Source organism: Penicillium citrinum (genome assembly GCF_028827155.1).
Source record: "Penicillium citrinum strain IBT 23319 chromosome Unknown utg000001l:1.0-4955037.0:1.0-4956770.0, whole genome shotgun sequence".
NCBI classification, from domain to species: Eukaryota; Fungi; Ascomycota; class Eurotiomycetes; order Eurotiales; family Aspergillaceae; genus Penicillium; species Penicillium citrinum.
The window spans coordinates 2804330-2822840 of NW_026622686.1; the positions used below are offsets into that span (position 1 = coordinate 2804330).

General features: G+C 45.1%; 5 protein-coding genes across 5 annotated transcripts; 3 read left to right on the forward strand and 2 right to left on the reverse strand.

The window, feature by feature from the left end:
* Positions 1 to 1113: 1113 nt before the first annotated feature.
* Positions 1114 to 2607, forward strand: N7469_001048 (transcription factor domain-containing protein; the record flags this gene model as incomplete). The annotated part of the gene is made up of 3 exons (XM_056639968.1): positions 1114 to 1467; positions 1525 to 2282; positions 2346 to 2607. The coding sequence occupies 3 exons, from the start codon at positions 1114 to 1116 to the stop codon at positions 2605 to 2607; spliced, it is 1374 nt and encodes a 457-aa protein (XP_056505725.1).
* Positions 2608 to 4103: 1496 nt separating this feature from the next.
* N7469_001049 (aromatic alcohol reductase) lies at positions 4104 to 5085 on the forward strand (the record flags this gene model as incomplete). The annotated part of the gene is made up of 2 exons (XM_056639969.1): positions 4104 to 4139; positions 4198 to 5085. The coding sequence occupies 2 exons, from the start codon at positions 4104 to 4106 to the stop codon at positions 5083 to 5085; spliced, it is 924 nt and encodes a 307-aa protein (XP_056505726.1).
* Positions 5086 to 10891: 5806 nt separating this feature from the next.
* Positions 10892 to 11953, reverse strand: N7469_001050 (uncharacterized protein; the record flags this gene model as incomplete). The annotated part of the gene is made up of 1 exon (XM_056639970.1): positions 10892 to 11953. The coding sequence occupies one exon, from the start codon at positions 11951 to 11953 to the stop codon at positions 10892 to 10894; it is 1062 nt and encodes a 353-aa protein (XP_056505727.1).
* Positions 11954 to 15863: 3910 nt separating this feature from the next.
* On the reverse strand, positions 15864 to 16902 carry N7469_001051 (uncharacterized protein; the record flags this gene model as incomplete). The annotated part of the gene is made up of 2 exons (XM_056639971.1): positions 15864 to 16123; positions 16218 to 16902. 2 exons carry the CDS (start codon positions 16900 to 16902, stop codon positions 15864 to 15866), a joined length of 945 nt encoding a protein of 314 aa, XP_056505728.1.
* Positions 16903 to 17322: 420 nt separating this feature from the next.
* N7469_001052 (uncharacterized protein) lies at positions 17323 to 18453 on the forward strand (the record flags this gene model as incomplete). The annotated part of the gene is made up of 3 exons (XM_056639972.1): positions 17323 to 17650; positions 17700 to 17973; positions 18033 to 18453. Coding segments are annotated over 3 exons (1023 nt in total), but the record flags the coding sequence as incomplete, so codon positions are not given.
* Positions 18454 to 18511: the final 58 nt, after the last annotated feature.

Sequence of the window (18511 nt, forward strand, 5' to 3'; positions counted from 1 at the left end):
GGCGAGGTTACGAACGGTCAGAAGATTCCATTTAAGCGCGGTCCAACAGTCGAGCGGTCAAAGTCGGCCTCGGCCGTTCGAGTACCCCGAAAGCATATGCAGCCCCGGATTTCTTCTAATTAAGTGGATCAGTGTTTGCCGATGATTCAGCGGACAAGGCGCTAGTGAACTAAATAAAACACCCGCATCCGCACCCTCTAGGCTGGTTACGTCAAGTCACCGATTAGTCAGCGGAATCGAGGTTAACTATTACCCGTGAATGTCGATTTTTACCAACCAAAATCCCGAATGACAACTCTGCAACCGCTCTGGTACTCTGTAACTGAGATTCTCAGTCATTTACTACTAATTTAATCTTTTGATATGGGTGGTACCCCTTTTTTGTCACTAGGTATGAACGAAAACCGCCAACTGTACACCGGTCCACCACGAGCACGGAAGGGAAACCGGAAACCGAGACGCAGGGCATGCGACTCTTGTTATAAGAAAAAGGTATACCCCTTATGCTCTACATCATATGTACCTCTACGCCATTAGACACAATAGACACAATAGACTCTTTGTTGACATCCAATCCCGGTAGATCCAATGTGATGCAGTTCTCCCCCAGTGCGATTGGTGCGAGCATCATAGTCTCGCTTGCACCTACGATCGACTCCGAGGACAGATGAATACAAGGTATGGTCCTTACCCGAGTAGATGGGTCTTTTGCTTCCTGATTTCTTTGCTTTGTTTACTCTTCCTCTTATGTCGTCCTCTTCGGCTCCGTCAGCTGCCTAATGTCATGAACCAATTCGCTCGTTTGCTCATAATTAAATCTTGTTTTGCATAACCAGACGATGTCGCTAACGATCAGAAAATTCCGAAGTATCAGGCTTGACACAAGGCGTAGTGCATCTTACCCACTTGGTGAACCACTTCTCCAAAGTTCTGACACAATACGCCATCTGAGACCAGGATATGCGTTCTTGAACAACATCACCTCGCTCGGGGGGGTACCGTATATTCTCAGAACAAGGCCAAAAATGGATAGAGTCTCAGGTTGGAGTAAAAGTCAATTTTGACAGAATATTTTCTCTCGAACTTGACGGACTAAAACCGCCTAGTTCGCATATGAATCCTGAGAGCTCTTGTCTTCAGCGCCCTGAACTTCCGGATAGAGCAAGCGTGGAAAAGTATATCAAGGTCTATAACTCATCATTTCCAAGTCGCGTTTTCCCCGTGATTAGCCAGTCAATGTTCGGAAAAACACTGGACCTCGCCTATAATCCCCTACAAGTCGTAGGTTCTGCTAGTGCCAAGTCATGCATATATGCGTTTCTCTCTCATATATCATTGTTTGGCTTTGACAATACTACGCAAGGGAGCAGCATGGATTGCCAGACCTATGCCTCAATGGTGCATACCTTCACCACGGCAGTAATTAAGGAGTCAACAGTTGATGGCCTCCAGTCATTAATCATGCTGGTGAGTAGTGACCCTGTCCTCACAGGATTTCATCTGGGATTTTAACCGATCTGCTAGCTGCATCACCAATATTTTATAGGTGATCTCCTTTCCGCAGCTGCAACATTAGCGATCGCCACGCGTATTTTGTATACACTTGGGGCCCATACATTGTATACCGATGAGCCCTTGAACACTTCCTCCTCCAAATACAACAAAGGCAATTTAAGATGCCACCTGCGGGATCTATTTTGGCTGTGTTACTCTTTCGATAAAGATATATGTCTCAGAACTGGCCAGCCGCCCTGTATAATTGACGCACATTGCGATCTCACTCTGCCTTGTGACTATGTGCGGCTGCATTACATCAATCTATGTGACAATGAGTCACAGGTAGATGATGAGATCCTTCCACTTTTCCCCTGGGACCTCCGTCTCTCATTGCTAAAATCAAAAATATACGAGAGGTTATACAGCGCTCATTCTTCTCGGCAGTCCAAACCAGAATTCTTATCCAGAATCCGCAGTCTTGATGAATCACTAGAGCAATGGAGGCAATCCCTTCCAGAGGAGCTTCGTCCGACCTTATACTTTTCCCAGGAAACGCCTGTGGCCGCCAACTTGAACACGTCAGCAGTGATGTTGCGACTTGCGTATTATCATTGCGTGGCCGTAATCCACCAGGCGAGCAGCAAATTTCAAGATTCCACAATCGGTATTCCGGAACCAAGGATCGACAACATCACTTCCAGTACAAGCCTTTCCACTACTGCGAGCCGTTCAACGCTATCTTTTCTTCATAAAGTGTTATACGTTGTGCACCCTGAATGCGTTTGGTAAGGGTCCCAGTGCTTAATATTTAGTAACCATTCACAACTGACGGCCGGCTGGCGAACCAGGGTGACCCTCTTTTACGCTATCACTGCTGTGTTGACTCTTTTCTGCAACATACTTTCCAACCCCCATGATCCAGATGCCATTAATGACATCAAACTTTTGGAAGATGTTCCTGTTTTGATACGCCGCATTCCAGTACGAAAGCTAACCCTCGGCGACTGGCTTCAATTGCAATATATGGATGGCCTTATGACCGAACTTGCGGCAATTTGTGCTCAAGTCATATCTAACTCGCGAAAAAATTCACTTGGTACGGGTTTGTAATCTAAGGAGTCTTAATTTAGTATGGGCCGCTTCTATGTCTGTTACTTATTATATCGTAATTAACAAGTCTTCACATCACCGACACATCGCGGTCCTTGACACGAATCCCTAAACTCTAAGTGATCTTTCGAAGCACAGGTATATTTTCCGAAACGCATACATTTCAACGGACACCCCGGCTCTCAAATAGGCGCGTAACCTTGAAATATGAATGCGTGCCTGGGCTTCTCATCCAGACAGCAAAGATTACACTATTACAGAGTATTTGCCTGCCGATACCCTTTGATAATGCCTAGACCCCCATTGTCGTTGCCTCTGTGAGCCAGATTTTGAAAATTGGGATGAGCCGATCCTTTCTGTTACAAGCGTCCAAACTTAGTTGGCCTCAGACTCACTTGCTCTTGAATTGCTTCCTTCCAGTCTCTTCACCAGTTGTTCGAAAACAAAGAGCAATAAGAACGGCTTCTTTTTTTCTGCATCTGGTCAAAATAGGATCTAGGGCTATTTGCATAATTTCTTATATTTAGCTGGCCTTTCGCAGTCAGTATTCCCCTTGAGCCCTCGATATGCAAAACAGGCAACAATTGCGGAATCCGCTTAATTTTCTTAGATCAGGAGTATCCCGGTCATCATTTTTTCCGGCGACTTTTGAATTTTTTAGATTCTGCTTTTGGCGAACCGCTCAATGTGCTTTGTTGAATACTATATAACTGTATATTTTCAATCTGTATCTATTCCCCAATCTGAAAACTGTGAGGCAGTACACAGAGTTATAATACAATATGCGCTAGAATTTTTATTTACAATGCCTAAATTCAAAATATTTGGAACCGAAGGGCAGTTTCAGAGCCATTGTTGATGCCAGAAAAGGAGTATATGATCTGATGTTCCGATAATAAATGCAAACATTTTTGAATTTTCACAAGGGCCAGGTTTCAACTTCTGTATCATTCTCAAAATATCGGCTGCCATCCAGCTGGATAATCCGGAGCCTTACTAGTTTACAGTAGAAATTCAGCTTCAGTTCGACAGAATCAGCGATATTCTTCATCACGAAGATATCAATCTGCCGATGTTCGGTAGCTGGGCTACAAGCTGCCGATTTATTGAAAAAATACTGACGTAATGCCGCTGAAAGGTCCACTTTATAGTTATCTGATGAAAAGGAACTGATTTTAACCGAGGGGGGTGGGAATTGCGAGATAGCCTTGCCGTTATGGTTAGGGTCTTTTTGGAGGCGAAGTATGCGCTGAGTAAGCGGGGTCCCAAACGTTAAGTTAACTAACTAGATATCAGGCGATGTCTAACGCTCATAGCCGTCTCCGAAGGTGGGGTAGGGCTAATTACTGTCATTTTGAACAATATGCAGTCAATGGGAGGCAGGGTTGGTCTATATAAGTAGCAACTCTGGACCCCTCCCTCTCGACTCGAGGAGATTGACGGATCACAAGACGCAGAAGCACTCGAATCGAATTTACGATCATTTGACCTTGAAAATGTCTCGACAGATCAAGAATGTCGCTATCGCAGGGGTTAGTTGAAGTTCAGATTGCAACAACTTCGAAGGGATGCACTAATACATGATATTAGGCCACCGGAAACCTTGGATCGCATATCCTGACCGCATTGGTGAGCTCTGGTAGCTTCAATATCACCGTCTTGACACGCAGGTCCAATACCAATTTCCCTGTTGGCGTCACAGCCAAGGTGGTGGATTTTAGCTCCTCCGCCGCATTAGGTCTTGCTCTTCAGGGACAGGACGCCGTGGTCGATGCAATTTTGAGCCCCGATCCTACTGTCTCCATCGGCTTGATTGATGCCGCGGTCACTGCAGGAGTCTATCGCTATATCGCCCCTGAGTTCAGCATCCATCCTAAGTTCGACAAGGCACGGTCATTGCCCATTTTCCGGGGCAAGGCGCAGATCTACGATTATCTCCAGATGGTCTCCAATGATAAGAAAATCACATGGACTGCTATCTCGAATGGTGCTTTTCTGGACTGGTGTTTGCGAACAGGTTTTTTGAATCTTGACTTGACCAACAAAACAATTGTGCTCATGGATGATGGTGGACGTGTCATCCCTTTGACCGTTCTTCCTGCTGTTGGTACAGCCGTTGCTAACGCCCTGGCTCAAGCCAAGGAAACTGAAAATATGCACTGCTCTATCTACAGTGTTCAAAAGAGTCAAAAGGAGATTGCTGACTTGGCAAAGGAGGCTCTTGGAGCCGACGGCTGGGATGTCGAAAGTCAGGATATGGAAAAGGTCTTTGAAGGAGCTCTATCTGCCACAAACAAAGGAGATTTCAGCTGGACGGTTATAGGAGACTTGATCCGGTATTCACTCGCAACCCCGGGCTATAGTGGGCCGTTCGAGCAGAATCACAACGATCTCTTAGGCGTCCGACCCATGAGCGATGAGCAAGTCAAGGCATTGATCAAGGAGATCTCTGGTGATCTGAAGACTAGTCCACAATAAGTAGTTATTCGAAGATAGAGAGGAATATATGTCAGTGGCTGTTGTATGTTCCGGCGAGCTTCCCCACTTGATGCAACAAGTACTTCTTTGATATCCCAGGGCCACGTCGATCCCACATATCGAGGGGTTTACTAGGTTTGATTAGTATAAAATTACATCCAAGTCATCCCTTCAGCAGAGGAATCAAACACTTCGGAGCTATCCATATCCCATCTCCAGCATTATATATTCTCATATCATCTTTTGGGCAGAGAGATCAAATACTTACAACCTCTCCATTTTCCACCTCATCAGTATTTATATTCTTATACCATCTCTCGAGCAGAGGGGTCAAGTACTTTGTTAGTAACAACCTATTTTTATTCCATCTCCACCAGTATATACAGGATATAGGCATTTTCTTATATTACTTTCGGGTGAGCAGGGGAGTCAAGCATTTACTTGTCTTTTTTTCAATTGTTCATTACCTTGACTATCGGCTTGCAATTACCTGCTACCGCAAACGATTGTCGAGAGAATAGCCAAGAACTTCATACTAAGAATTTATTTTCTTTCAGTTCACTTGGGAGATAGATTTTGGGAGAAAGATATTGATGATAGCAGTTTAGGTAACCTAAAGGGTAACAGAGGAATTCTACATACATATAGGAGGATGACCACTCTAGCTACGCAAATAGTACAGCTGAATTAGCGAAGGGATAGAAACTATTAGCTATGTAGATCCGTACTTTCTCTTATTATTTTCATGAGAATCCTCACATTCGCGTGGCATTTCCAGCTACGCCACAACACGATCTATTTTGTGCTAGCGGATCCTCAAGCCAAGGCTCATCAAAACCGGTCACTCTTACAATACCTCCCAAAAATATTTATCCCTAGGATTGACGAAAGAATCAACACATGATTGATAGAGCGGGTGAGGCCAAACAATGATAAATGATATCTCACCATTAATGTTGTGTATGGCAAACAGCACAGCGAAGCACCCAAATTTGATATTCTGCATTCTCAAGTTCCACGTTGGGTGAAAAGCCTCTATTGCTACTGGGAAGAATGATCGGTGTGCCAGGCTTTGATGGCACTTGAGCCTCATCCTGGATTTTATCTGTCTAGATTTTTGATCATTAAAAGCGTCGCACGTATGTAATGGAGTTAGTGGGTACGCATGTAGCTCGTGGCTACCATAGTAGTATACGCTGCGGCAACTCTATCTCCAGACGGACCAAGTCTCCCACAGGATTACATAGTATTATACATAATATGTAAGTAACTATAGTTAATAGTACATAGTACATGTAGTATACTGAGGCTCCACGCCCATTCCAGAACTAGTCGATTGCAGTCTCAAGAACGTATTTGGCCCTCAAAAAGTTCCTCCACTTGCGTGACATCTTCAACAAACGTAGCGCCATACTCTCTCATAACCTGTATCTTTTCCTCCATATTCATCGCTAGACTCAATCTCCCAAAACCCTTTGGCAATTCTCTAGCACTCTTATATCTCAACACCCACGCACCCACTCCATCCGTTGGCCAACCAAACACCAACACTTTTTCTTCTTCCTCCGTGGCCTCCCTTAGACCAACCTCTACCTCGAGCACATCCTCCTTACTTGGCCACAAATTCGCACCAGTCCGCCGCAAAAGATTACAGAATCTGTCTTCTTCATCCGCACTAGGTGAACGCTACGATTCATGAAAGCGTGGGAGCGATAGGAAAAGCATATCGACAAGAGTAGCGTGTTTGACGAGAACCCCACCAGTGGATGGATAGCCATAGACAATGCATCCTTGGTCGGTGCCGAAATTGGTCCGTTCAGTCATCGGTAGAGGAGGGGCTGTCGGGCATGAAACGCGCTGTGAGTCCTCATCTCTGACTTTTCGTTGGTAAAAAAAATGTCAACATTGATGGGAAGTAAGCGGTCAGTCGATTGAAAGTTGAAGGAGATAAGGACGATGGCGACGAGTACGGGCAAAAAAAGGCCAATCTTGGATATCACGTAGCTCGACATTCGAACGGAGTCCATGAGTGTACTCTCAGGATCGTACAGATGGCCGTTCAGATATTCTTTGCCTACCCATCGCTAAAAATTGTCATCAGCCTCATCGCAGGTCTATCCATCGGATTTATGGAATACCTCGCTAGAGCAGAGCCCAAGAGGCTCTGCCCGGACGGGAAAGGGTAGTGGCGAAGAGTACAGTACAGCAACTAGTGTAGTTGCTGATTGGATAGAAGCATCAGACAGGTCTATACCTGGAAGTATATATACTTGTTCCTTTTCACTCTCTCTCTCCATCCTGTCAATATAATTCTCCTCGCAGCCCTTGCAACATTCTTCTTGCTACTACACTATACTCTAGCTAAGCCGCTTGCCTTTTTCCAGAATTATATCAAGATTCGATACGATGATCCAAGAGAGAGATGTCAAAATCGACCCGATCAACAAGATCCGTGTCAACCAAAGTACGCACCACCGCCCTATCTATCTATAACACCTTTCAGCAGAATCTAGATAATTTCATTGAACTGACAAATTACAGCCGTTGACATGTAAGCAGCAGAAGGTAAAATACGACAAAGCTCCCTGGGGCTGTGCGGCTTGCGCCGAATTCGGAGTAGAATGTGGCGTATATGACATTCAACTTCAATGGCAAAACAAATCTGGCCAGCCAGCCTGCCCACTCTCGCCCAAGATGGCTTGGAAGACGACGCATTGCAGATGTTACTTATCTCCCCAGTCCCTCATAACGGCCGATGTGCTTTTCTTACCTAACTATAGAGGGAAAGGAAACAACGGCACAACCACGCTCGTACTTGGAACTATATGAAGATATCTAGCTACAACCGATAATTGATTAGTATATATAGAGTAAACTAATAGATCTGCTGTAGGTATTAATGGCCTGACTCAGAATTCCTATTCTTCCTCATGATCAAACCGGTCCTGTCTGCAAGATGCCTTAACCATTCCGTACGCACAATAAATTCGACTTTTTCATACCTTATAGGTATATACGTATTCTGTCAATAGGGACAGCAATGGAAAATCCCGAGATATGGCTTTTAATACAAGAATTAGTGTTCAATCTAGAATTTCCGGAATTCTTCGATCGGAATCAGAAAAGTCCATATATATCTTATCAGTTGATCCATCATCCATAAAGTTTGGAAACTTTGACAGAACACCTTACCGTATTAACTATTTTATCAACTAGTCAACACTGAGGTCAGTCTTGGCTATCAAAACTCATCAAAATACAAATTCACTCGACAATTCTATGGGATTTTTCACGAATACTGTTTTCCTAGATTCTATCGCGATTCCACAAATATTCCTTCAATAATGGAATTTCTGGAACTTTACTCACAGACAATCGTAATAGCATATACATACTCCGTATATTGAGTGAGCCAACCCCTCTTGCTGCACAGTACTTTTGCCAGCCCGTCCAACGCGGTTGGAATTGGTTTTTCCGCGGCTGACTATTTAGGAAGCAAGTTGCGATCTCCATAGAAGTGGCCAATCACAGCCAATCATTTGACCCAGGGGTATGGGAGCTTCGTACAAAACATGACGGTAATTTACAAAATCACCCCCTCCATACACGTATTCATAATACTTATACTCTGATTTACTTCAATGTACTCCAGAGTACACAGTCGAGAGTACGGGTTATATTAACTAGTGGGGAATAGATTGCTTGACCATCATACACAACTTTCTTAGGTTTACATGATAATACACTTTTCCGGAGTACGGAGTACAGAGTAAAGCCTGAATCAATCCATCATAAAGAACCGACACTGGCACACTCAGACTCTGTGTGCGGGCTTCGGCTGCTTTTGCTTCACTGCACGTAATCTTCTAGCATGAACCCTGTCCTCAGTTTCTCAGTCTGACAGGCCGAATCTCTGACACAATGGAAATACCAAGAACTGAATTCCTGTGTCTCCTTCGCCACTGATCGACAAAGGTACGCAGTATTGTACGGAGTGTAACTGTACATGCATATCCTCTAACTACAGTACATAGCGACCCATCTCTAGTCTAGACCCGCCCTGCCGAGGCTGGCTGCCTCGTGGGATTTACTTTAGTTTGCAGATTTTGTAAGAAGGTGACTACAGTATCCTAGTATGGAGACTTGAATATAGGTGAGTTAAGTACAAGATTGAAAAGAATCGAGGGGGGAAGTAGTCGCTACTTCATAATAGTCAGACCATGGCCTTCGTCCTCGCAACAACGATCTACTACGTATTACTAGTACATAGTAGTGACGTCTCATGGACAGGGAAATGCTGGTAAGAACGGATTGAGTGGGACGTGCGCAGATGTAGCATCGGATGTTATTCGGTTGTATATCAATTACCACTTTCTCCTTCGATTCTTCATTGAATACGCTGTATAGCTACTTGATGCTCCCACCATGTACGCATCATCCTACGCCATGCACGCGGGGATCAAAGACACGTACTCTGCCTATCATTTTATATTTGCTTCTGAGAAATGTCGAGTTTCTCCATCATCTTCACATCAGAGAGTCTTGATTTTATTCCGAGCAGGTATAAAGGTGTAACTTGCTCAAGTATAACTCCATTCACTCGGTTCATGAAATCTAAGAATACTACGCAGGGTAGTTTAGCTGCAGTAATCGAACCACTTCCCGTAATCCGAAAAGCTCAGTAGATGTACCTATATCCCGATCATGCAGGGCCCCTCAATGTCTCTCGGTGATCGTGATAGTGACTATGACTCTGATGATCCTTCACCCGTGCCCATTGGCATGTCTACTATAGACATTGGGTACCAATCATTCCATCGCCCACTACAACACTAATTGTATTATTCTTGATTCCCATCTTTCGTAACTGCATGTCGCTACTACTATACTGCCTAAAGTAATGCATACTAATAACTTTCACCGTAAACCATGACATCCCCACCGACGGTGACAACGGTCATGCATCGTCGCCCGCTCTCGCAGGTAAAACCAATTAGTCTCACGCTACTATCCAATAGGAAAACACATTCTTATAAACTAGAAATCCATGTTACAAATTGTAGGGGCTTATTTTATGTCAATTTGTGTATAGTACATACATTTCATGGGTCCAATTTCGCGGAAACTGTTGAGCGAGGATAATCGCACAATCTCTGCCATTGTCATTTCTGTTGAGCTGTGTGATTCCAAGTCTCTACAGACATATTGATGTATTCAAATATTTTGAAGCGGAGCTCAAATTATCCAAGACTGAGCAGAATAGATACTGGACAAAGTAGTCAAAGAATGGAACCATCGAGATTGCCTAACAGACAAAGCATACCCAAGAGAAAACACCTAAGCTTGAAAAGAATCAAAGTAGAATAAAACGCCGTCGCCGTTGCCAACGCCATGCTTGTCCGGGCAAATGAGATATTCATGAACAGATGCGGAATAATAAATAGGAGCTGAAAAAAAAATAGAGCCCGGCAAGAGTAATGCCTCCCAAAATACACCATGAAAACATAAGAAAAAGCAAGACGAAATGGCAAACAAGTCAATCAAAGATAGAGGGATAGGTATAGAAAAATTATTCGGCCTTGGGACCGGAATATCGCAAAAAATGTCGAAAACCAATGTGTAGAAGATCAAGATCAGGTGAGATATTGGAAAGAAATCGAGTGGAATCCTGGTATCAACCGGCAGTAATGCTTTTTGCTGGAAAAAAAAATGACTTCAACACACGCTAAATCGCAAAGAGGCGACGAATTGCCGCCCCAAACAAGAGAAAAGGGTAACCCCTGCAATGGCCTGGCCAGTATCCCGTCTACACTCTAATACGTGACGAGCGGAATGCAGACAAATCAATGGACTCGGCTGATATGGAGGAAGTATCATCGACTTCAATCGCACCAGGGGTTTCCGAGGTACTGGGTTGTTTTGCCTTAGCCGAGATGGCGGCGATCCTAGCGAGGCGAGCGGCAGCAGGGTTAGGAGGAGCTGCTGGAGTTGCTTCTTCTTCTTCTGTTTCCTCCGAAGTCGATTTCGCCTGCTCCTCTTCTTGCTTCTGCTTTTCTTCCTTCAGGCGCTCGACTTCTTTATCGACCATTTCCAACATCATTTTGAATTTCTCCTCCACGCCATCCAGTTCGGTACCACAATCACCAGATCGTAGGACCTGATACGCGGCAGTTTCGCAGAGTCCGTGCGCCAGCTCCAGTTGCTTGTCGGTATAGTCGAAGGGTGATTCTTTTTTGATTCCAGTGGTTGACCCGGTCACACCAACCAGACCGGCACCGGTGCGGGTACTGCGTACACAGGCCAACGAAGAAAGTGCCGAAGGCTCACCACCCGCTATGGCCGCAGAGCGGTTGAGGAGGCCCGCGCGTAGGCCCGTTCGCGGCATCGAAGCCATTTTCCCACGCCGAATGTTGTTCCTAGCGATACCAATTTCCTTGACGATTTCTTCCAGTGACTTCTGTGTGTGGCCGTCATATTCGATAATCACGTTGTGGCGAGTGCTGACGAATGTGTGTCGGTCCCCCGAGTCGATGGAGGGGGCTTCGTCCGTGCCGCGTTTGCGACCGGCCTGTTGATTTGGTGTGGTTGTGTCTCGAGTCTCTGGCGGTATATCCTCCACAGCTTCCTCGGCCTTGGGGTCTTCTCTGTTCGCGAGGGGGACAAAGTCATCAGTGTGGATCGAGCATACGGAGCTATTCTTGCGGCGGCGAGGTTTGTACGATGCGTGTCGACGATAAGCTTCTGAGTATTCAGCATGTCTGGCGGCAGCATGGTCGGCAAGTTCTGAGATACGGGTGATCCAGGTAGGCAAGTTTGTTTGAAGGTGAGAGAAGGCTCCCAGCGCATCCATCGATGATGCCATGGCCATGTCGGGACGGGGAAGCTTCTCGATTCAGGAGGTTCAACAGAGCCCAACGGATCGCAAGCAATTTCTCCGATGGGCTTTCCAAGCAAAAATAGTAGATAGTGGGATATAACCCTTGAATTGAAGCAAAGAGGGGTTCCCTCTGCTGTGTCGGGGTTGCGTTAGGTGGTCCTTTACTTTTTTTTGAGTTGTGTTTTCTTTCTTATGCGTGGCGTCGTTTCGTCGTGAGTCCGGGGAAACCAAGGAGGGGAGGGTTGGAAGGGTAGAGAGATCGGACAGATCTGAGGCGACAATCAGATTATAACCGAAAGGATGAGATGTGAAGAGGAGAAAATGGGAGAGACGGAGGGGCGAAGGAGAGAAGAAGGAAGAATCGAGAAAAGAGCGTCACGCATGATGGAGGGTACAACAAAGGGAAGGTACGAGGGGATACAATCGGTACGGGGTACAGATTACGGTATGGTAATATTCCCGGTAACAGGCACTTTTAGTGCACACATCGTATTGGTTTAAGACTACGCACATGCAAATTCCCTCTTTCGTCGAAATGGAAACAAGAGTGATATCAAGGCCAACTGCATTACTAGGGTCCCTTCGGACGTAAATTTGTACATATGTACATACATACATAGATTAGTTCCTTGTCGGCACTCTTCATAGCGGATAGAGTTGGCTCGGGCGAACTGTCAAACTGTCAAGACGTGCATCTTGAATGGGCTCCGCAAGGAGCGGTGAAGAGGGCCATGCATGACCCCCTCTTCCCATGTTATACTCAAGGAGGAGATGATTGATGTTCATCAATACTGAATTTTGAGAGAGGGCTGCCGCGGAGGGGTCAATCTTGAATACGAAAAATAAAGCGGCCATGCAGTCGACACTTGTGAAGGACTTGGTATGGAGTACATAGTGTAGTAATAATGATGACTATGGAGTATACACTGGTAGTTAGTAGTTGCCCTTGCCGCTGTCTATATCGACTTCTGGCGTATATTGATATGTACTACAGCACGGAGAATAGTAGTAGCAGTTCGCCCTCGCTTAGTATACTTGGTGGCTGGCGTCGGGACACCCCAGTCACAGAATATGTATGTACAAAGTCCAAAGTATGGAGTACCCCTAGCCAAGTCACTAGCGAGGTGGTGTGTAGCGAACATGCAGCCGAGCCGAGCATCGGATTGAATGCGTATCAGAAACAGGATGGCTCCGAGCAGGCAACGGGCACTTTTCCCAAGAGAGACATGACACGTAACGGTTTGGGGGATATTTTTCTTTGAACCGGGGATTCGGGGATTCGGGTACCAGTATATGTTGCTGGGGTGTTGAGTTAGTGTAAAATTCCAAGTGGTTGCAGAATTGTACGGTGTAAGATACTAAACACCCAAGACTTATTTAGTGGAGTTGTGTATTACATATTGTACATACTCAAATTGACCGCGGAAGACCGGGACAGCCCGTGGAGGGAGGACGGGTGGCCCCGTCGCATCGATCGACCCTTTTGATTGGTTCATCGGCCATAATCGCTTTCTTCTCTTTTTGTTGCAATAAACCGTGTAGTACATGGTACCACTAATGTTGGTGCTGTCCTACATTCCACAGGTACTTGGTGCTAAAACAGATCTCCGTGCAGATCTGCCTTTTGCCTTCGCCGTGTAGATATACAGAGCATTCTATAAAATTGGATGCCTCTTTATCATTTCTTTTTCTTTTTCTTTTCTTTTCTTTACTTTTTTTATAGGAGACACGGCTAGAGAAAAAGTAGGTGTATCAAACGAACAGACCAGCAGACATTCCATTCTCTCTTTATACTGCACTAATATGGCGGAGAAAGGCCAGGTATGTGATTCAACCTTATTCCGCATTACTAGTAATAGGCCATTTCGAAGCAACTGGTAAACTCCTTCGACTCTATCTCACCCTTACCTGTACCACTACTCCGAGTCTAGTAATACTGGATTAGCAAAGAATTTCCCCTACCTCACAGGTGCCCTGGAAAGAGTAGCAATTTCCCAAAATCCAGGTAGATGATCTAGCTGAGTTTAGCTCCTGCTGAACTACTACTAGTATAGTATATCGCGTACTAGTATGGTAATTCTTGATGATGGTGACTTCTGACGTGGCACTCCTCATACATTAACTTCGCCTTTAACTACTTCAGAGGACTACAGTAATTTGTACCTCCTAATAGTGATTGGGCCAAACTCTGACATCGCATTCCTTGATTATCCAGAACAGGTCCGAGCTCGATGATCCGAGCGGGAGGGGCTACCGCTGGTTTGAAATCGCTGAAACACTACCTGCAACAGAGCCAGCACGTGGTATGGATTGGAATGTGTGGGTTAACATGGTGGATGATAGTTAGAGAGTTTCTGTACCAAGAAGTAAACAAGGAAGCCGTTGGGAGACAGCAAGACTTTCATATTCGACTGGCTTGAGTCTAAATGTAAATACTGACAAATCATATAGTCCCAGTACATGGAATCAGGTACTTGAGTTAGTGCTGAGATCATTTGGCAATCATCTGTACCTAGAAATGAATACCATGATGATCACACCTTCTCTGTCCTAGAATAATGTTGGGATCAAAATATGAAGAATAATGGACTCCCGGAAATAAAACCAAGTCAATCAAAATGATGCAAGCTCTCTCGCCAGAATAATGGCGTGCTCATTCATTCTCCAAATTCTCCTCATGACGCTTCCAAGTTTCATTCCACTGCTTCAACTTTCCTTGGACGTTTTTGGTGCACTCTCTGAGGCTGTCAATGGCAGATTTCATTCCTTTGAATATTTCCTGGAGATCTTCGGAAGTGGGATTGTGGTTGGCTGATTCCAAACGGGATTTGGCTGCCTCATTTGGGCGTTTGAGGGAACCATGCGGATTTGGAACTGGATGGACAGGAGGAGAGGACGGCTGAGAGCGTTGCCTGTCATTTGATACTGGTAGCTTACTATGACTGTAGATCTCGGAATAGGGTTTTGGGGCTCGCTCGTCGTTAGAGTGAAATCCTTCGCCGAGTCCCTGAAGATAAGAAGGGAAGGGATCAGGCACGAGACTTTTGGATCCTTCCTTTTTCTTTAATATACAGGTGAGGTCAGCCAAGAAAAGCCTCATATAAGATGTTTCTAGCCCCTTGAACACTTTAGAGCAATAACACACCTTGTAATATTCGGCCGTTCTCTGGAATAGTCCGTGACCCGGACCTTTTCTACGGGTATCTTTGATGATTCCATTTGGGCTTATGTGATTGCTGATGGCGAGGCTAGCTCCATCACTGTGGGTGCATTTTTTCTTGCTGCGACGGCATGAATCGCACGCAGGGTGTCGGCTTCTGAGTTGTTTTGTCGACTTGCTAGTTGCGGAGGTCTGGGCCTCTGGAATTAAAGTCAGGATATCTCACTTTGGACAAAGCCGTAGTTGGATTCTTACTATTTTCCTTGGTCTTGCTTCTGGTCAACATGCTTTTTTATTCTAAGCTGGCGATGAAAGAAGATGAAAGTGAATCTTATTGAAGTTTGTCAAAGAGTTGTGCAGGAGGGAAAGCGTAGATAGAGGATATTGAAATGATGGAGAGAGCCGTGAAAGAATGATCTCATGGAATTTCACAACCTATGTATGAGAGTGGTGCTGCTCCTTGACTTTTACCTAAAAGTCAAGGAGCAGCACCACTCTCACTTTTTTATCGCAATGCAAAGTACACTTGAGATCGGATATTCTAACTATCTCCTAACAATTTGCTGTAATTTCAGCCATACATCAACAAATCATGATTCGCACCCCTACAAAGAGAAGGATTCCGCAATTTAAGATATGGACCAGAGATTGGTATTCAAGGCCAAAGTCAACTCAAGATTCATTATTTTTTCATACAGTCATTCGAGGAGAAAATAGGCTGACAATACTGTAACTCATGATCTAAGGCCATAATTCAGTTTCAGTCCAAGCAGACTGCTCTTCTTTGCCTCCACTTTGCCCGAGAATCCATTTCCACCTGCGCATATCTTCTTGATTCGAAAGGTCCAATCTCTCAACCTCTTCTGGTATAATAGTCACGACTCTGAAATTTCCTCGTGCCACCGGGTCATGTAGTTCCGCGACTCTTTGACCCATTCCTAGAGCTGGATTTTCGGGCTCTTGCGATCTAGGCATACCGGGAAATGGGTTTTTAAATGAACCTTGTTTGTGTTAGAAAAATTCATATATTACATCATATGGTTTTCGCCCAATGTAGGGTTATCCGCAGATAAAGGGGAATGAGGACCAACTTACCTCTTGCAAGAGGCGAATGATTGGCGAAATACTTTGTAACAGCCCTATCCCAAGTCCATTGCTCAACTGAGCTGCCATAACCTTCCTTGACTCTCAATAATGAGCCAATTGCTTCACGTGAAGCTTTTTCACCCTTGAACTCTTCTCCTCTCGGATCTCCAATGGCAAAGGCTTTTCCTTTGACTCGCCATTGCGTCATCAAATCTTTCAACCAGAAGATAGCTTCAACAGCATGCCCAGAACTCTCGAGCTGGTGTAGCTTTTCCATTCGGATATCAGTAGTAAAGCATAGTAGATCGCTCTCGTAAGCGGGCGGGTTACCGCCATCTTTGACCTGCTGCTTCATTTCCTCTTGTGATTTTGGGTGAATGTCCAGCTCCGGAAAAAAGCCACGACAGCCACAAGTACGGACACGAGGTACAGGTTGCTGATCCTCATCGAATCCAATGGTTCCAATTGTGAATTCATAGCCTGACGATTGCTCCATATGGGAAGCGAGCAAATCGCGCCAAGGAGCCTTTGTCTGCCTGGTCGATGTGGCCATTTTCGAGGCTGTTGGAATGAACTGATATGGTCGAGCTTGGCTATATGCTATACGTGGATTCTGTACGCTTCTCTTTCCAAGGTGTTGAGAAGCTGCTTGCAGTCTATTCAATGGCTTCGATAATGCCGAGGTGGTTGACATCAACTGGACGGATTAAATTTTCTCGGAGCAGAGCCAATTGTGGATAGAAATGTAGGCCAAAGGAGAAGGCAGGTCGTGTATATTGGCAAAACCGACCAGAATATTTCCAAGAAGTATGTGTAGTGACTGTTAGGAAGATGAGTTGTTGAAGCAAGAAAGTCGGCGTGACATCAGAAAGCGGTCCGTGCTCATCCGTTTGAGTGGACACTTTAGCCTCTTCCATCAAAGCCTGGCAAGCTTTTACACCCTGACCAATGAACTGGAGCATTGCATTTATCTTCCATTCAAGGGAACCAAAACATCAACTACTGACTTATGTACCCGAGCTGAAAGGCCGATCAAATGTCGCCATTTCCAAATCTATCTATCTGGCGCAATCTTATCAGAGATAGCTCTGCACTTTTAACACCTTTAAAACAGGTCAATACCACGAAACAAGACATTATCTCCCGCCGCATTACTGCTTTTTACCGAAGCTATGGCACTGTCCATAATGAATCAAAGCTCTGGCCCGCCGATCTCTCTACAAGTCGCCTGGAATTGAAATCACATCCACTGGGATGGGAAGCCATCCAGAAACGCGTGGAGCCGTATTTCGTGCAGAACTGGGATTTCGAACACGACCATGAAAGAAAGGGTCTCATGAAGATTGGATTATCTCGTGCTTTCGACGTGTTTTTCCCCCTTGTCTTAGACGACCGAGTCGATGCGACAGGAAGACTGCATTACCTAATCCTGCTAATCGATGGTGAGAGGTGAGAATACCAGCACTCTGAAACCCACTGACAAACAACTAGATCAAATGGTGAAGATGAATGCATCAGAGATGTTGCAATATAGAGACCGAGTAATGGATATTGCGCGCGGGAATGTATCTCCTAATAGAGAGATTTGTTTGGAATGGATGCTCTATGACACATTAGATTCCATGAGAAAGATCGATGAAAGCCTGACCAGTGATGTTGTTGAAGGCTTCTGTGCCCTTATTCAAGGCCAGACTGCTGAGCATCGCTTAACGGTAAAACATTTGGGTCCGTACCTTGAGTTCAGAGAGATCGATGTTGGGAGGCCGTAAGTCAATCTCCGAACAGATTGAAGAAGTGGACAAGGCACTGAGGCTGATGTTCAAGACTAAGATTTTATACTGCCCTCATTCGGTTTGGGGCGAACTTGAATTTGACCGCAGTGGAGCTCGAGCAGACTGCTATACTCGAGAGCCATGCGTCTAGGTTCTTTGGTATTTTCAATGATGTCTACAGCTGGGATCGAGAATGGAAAAACCACTGCGAGAACAAAACTGATGGATCCTATCCTTTCTCTGCAGTCTTCACACTGGCACAGGAGACGGGTTTATCATACCCGGCTTGTCAAAGAATGATGCTGGTATACTGCCGGGAGTTGGAAATAGCTTTCAAGCAAGCCAGCGAGGATTTACGAAACAAGACCGACGGGACTCTCCGACCAGAGATGGTCAAATATATTAAAGGGTTGGAATACTTCATGAGCGGAGTTGAGTCATGGACAAAGTGGTCTCCAAGATATCGAATATAAGATGAGAAAATTCTCCTGAGATCAAAAATCAAATAGATAATTTAATTCAAGAAACAAT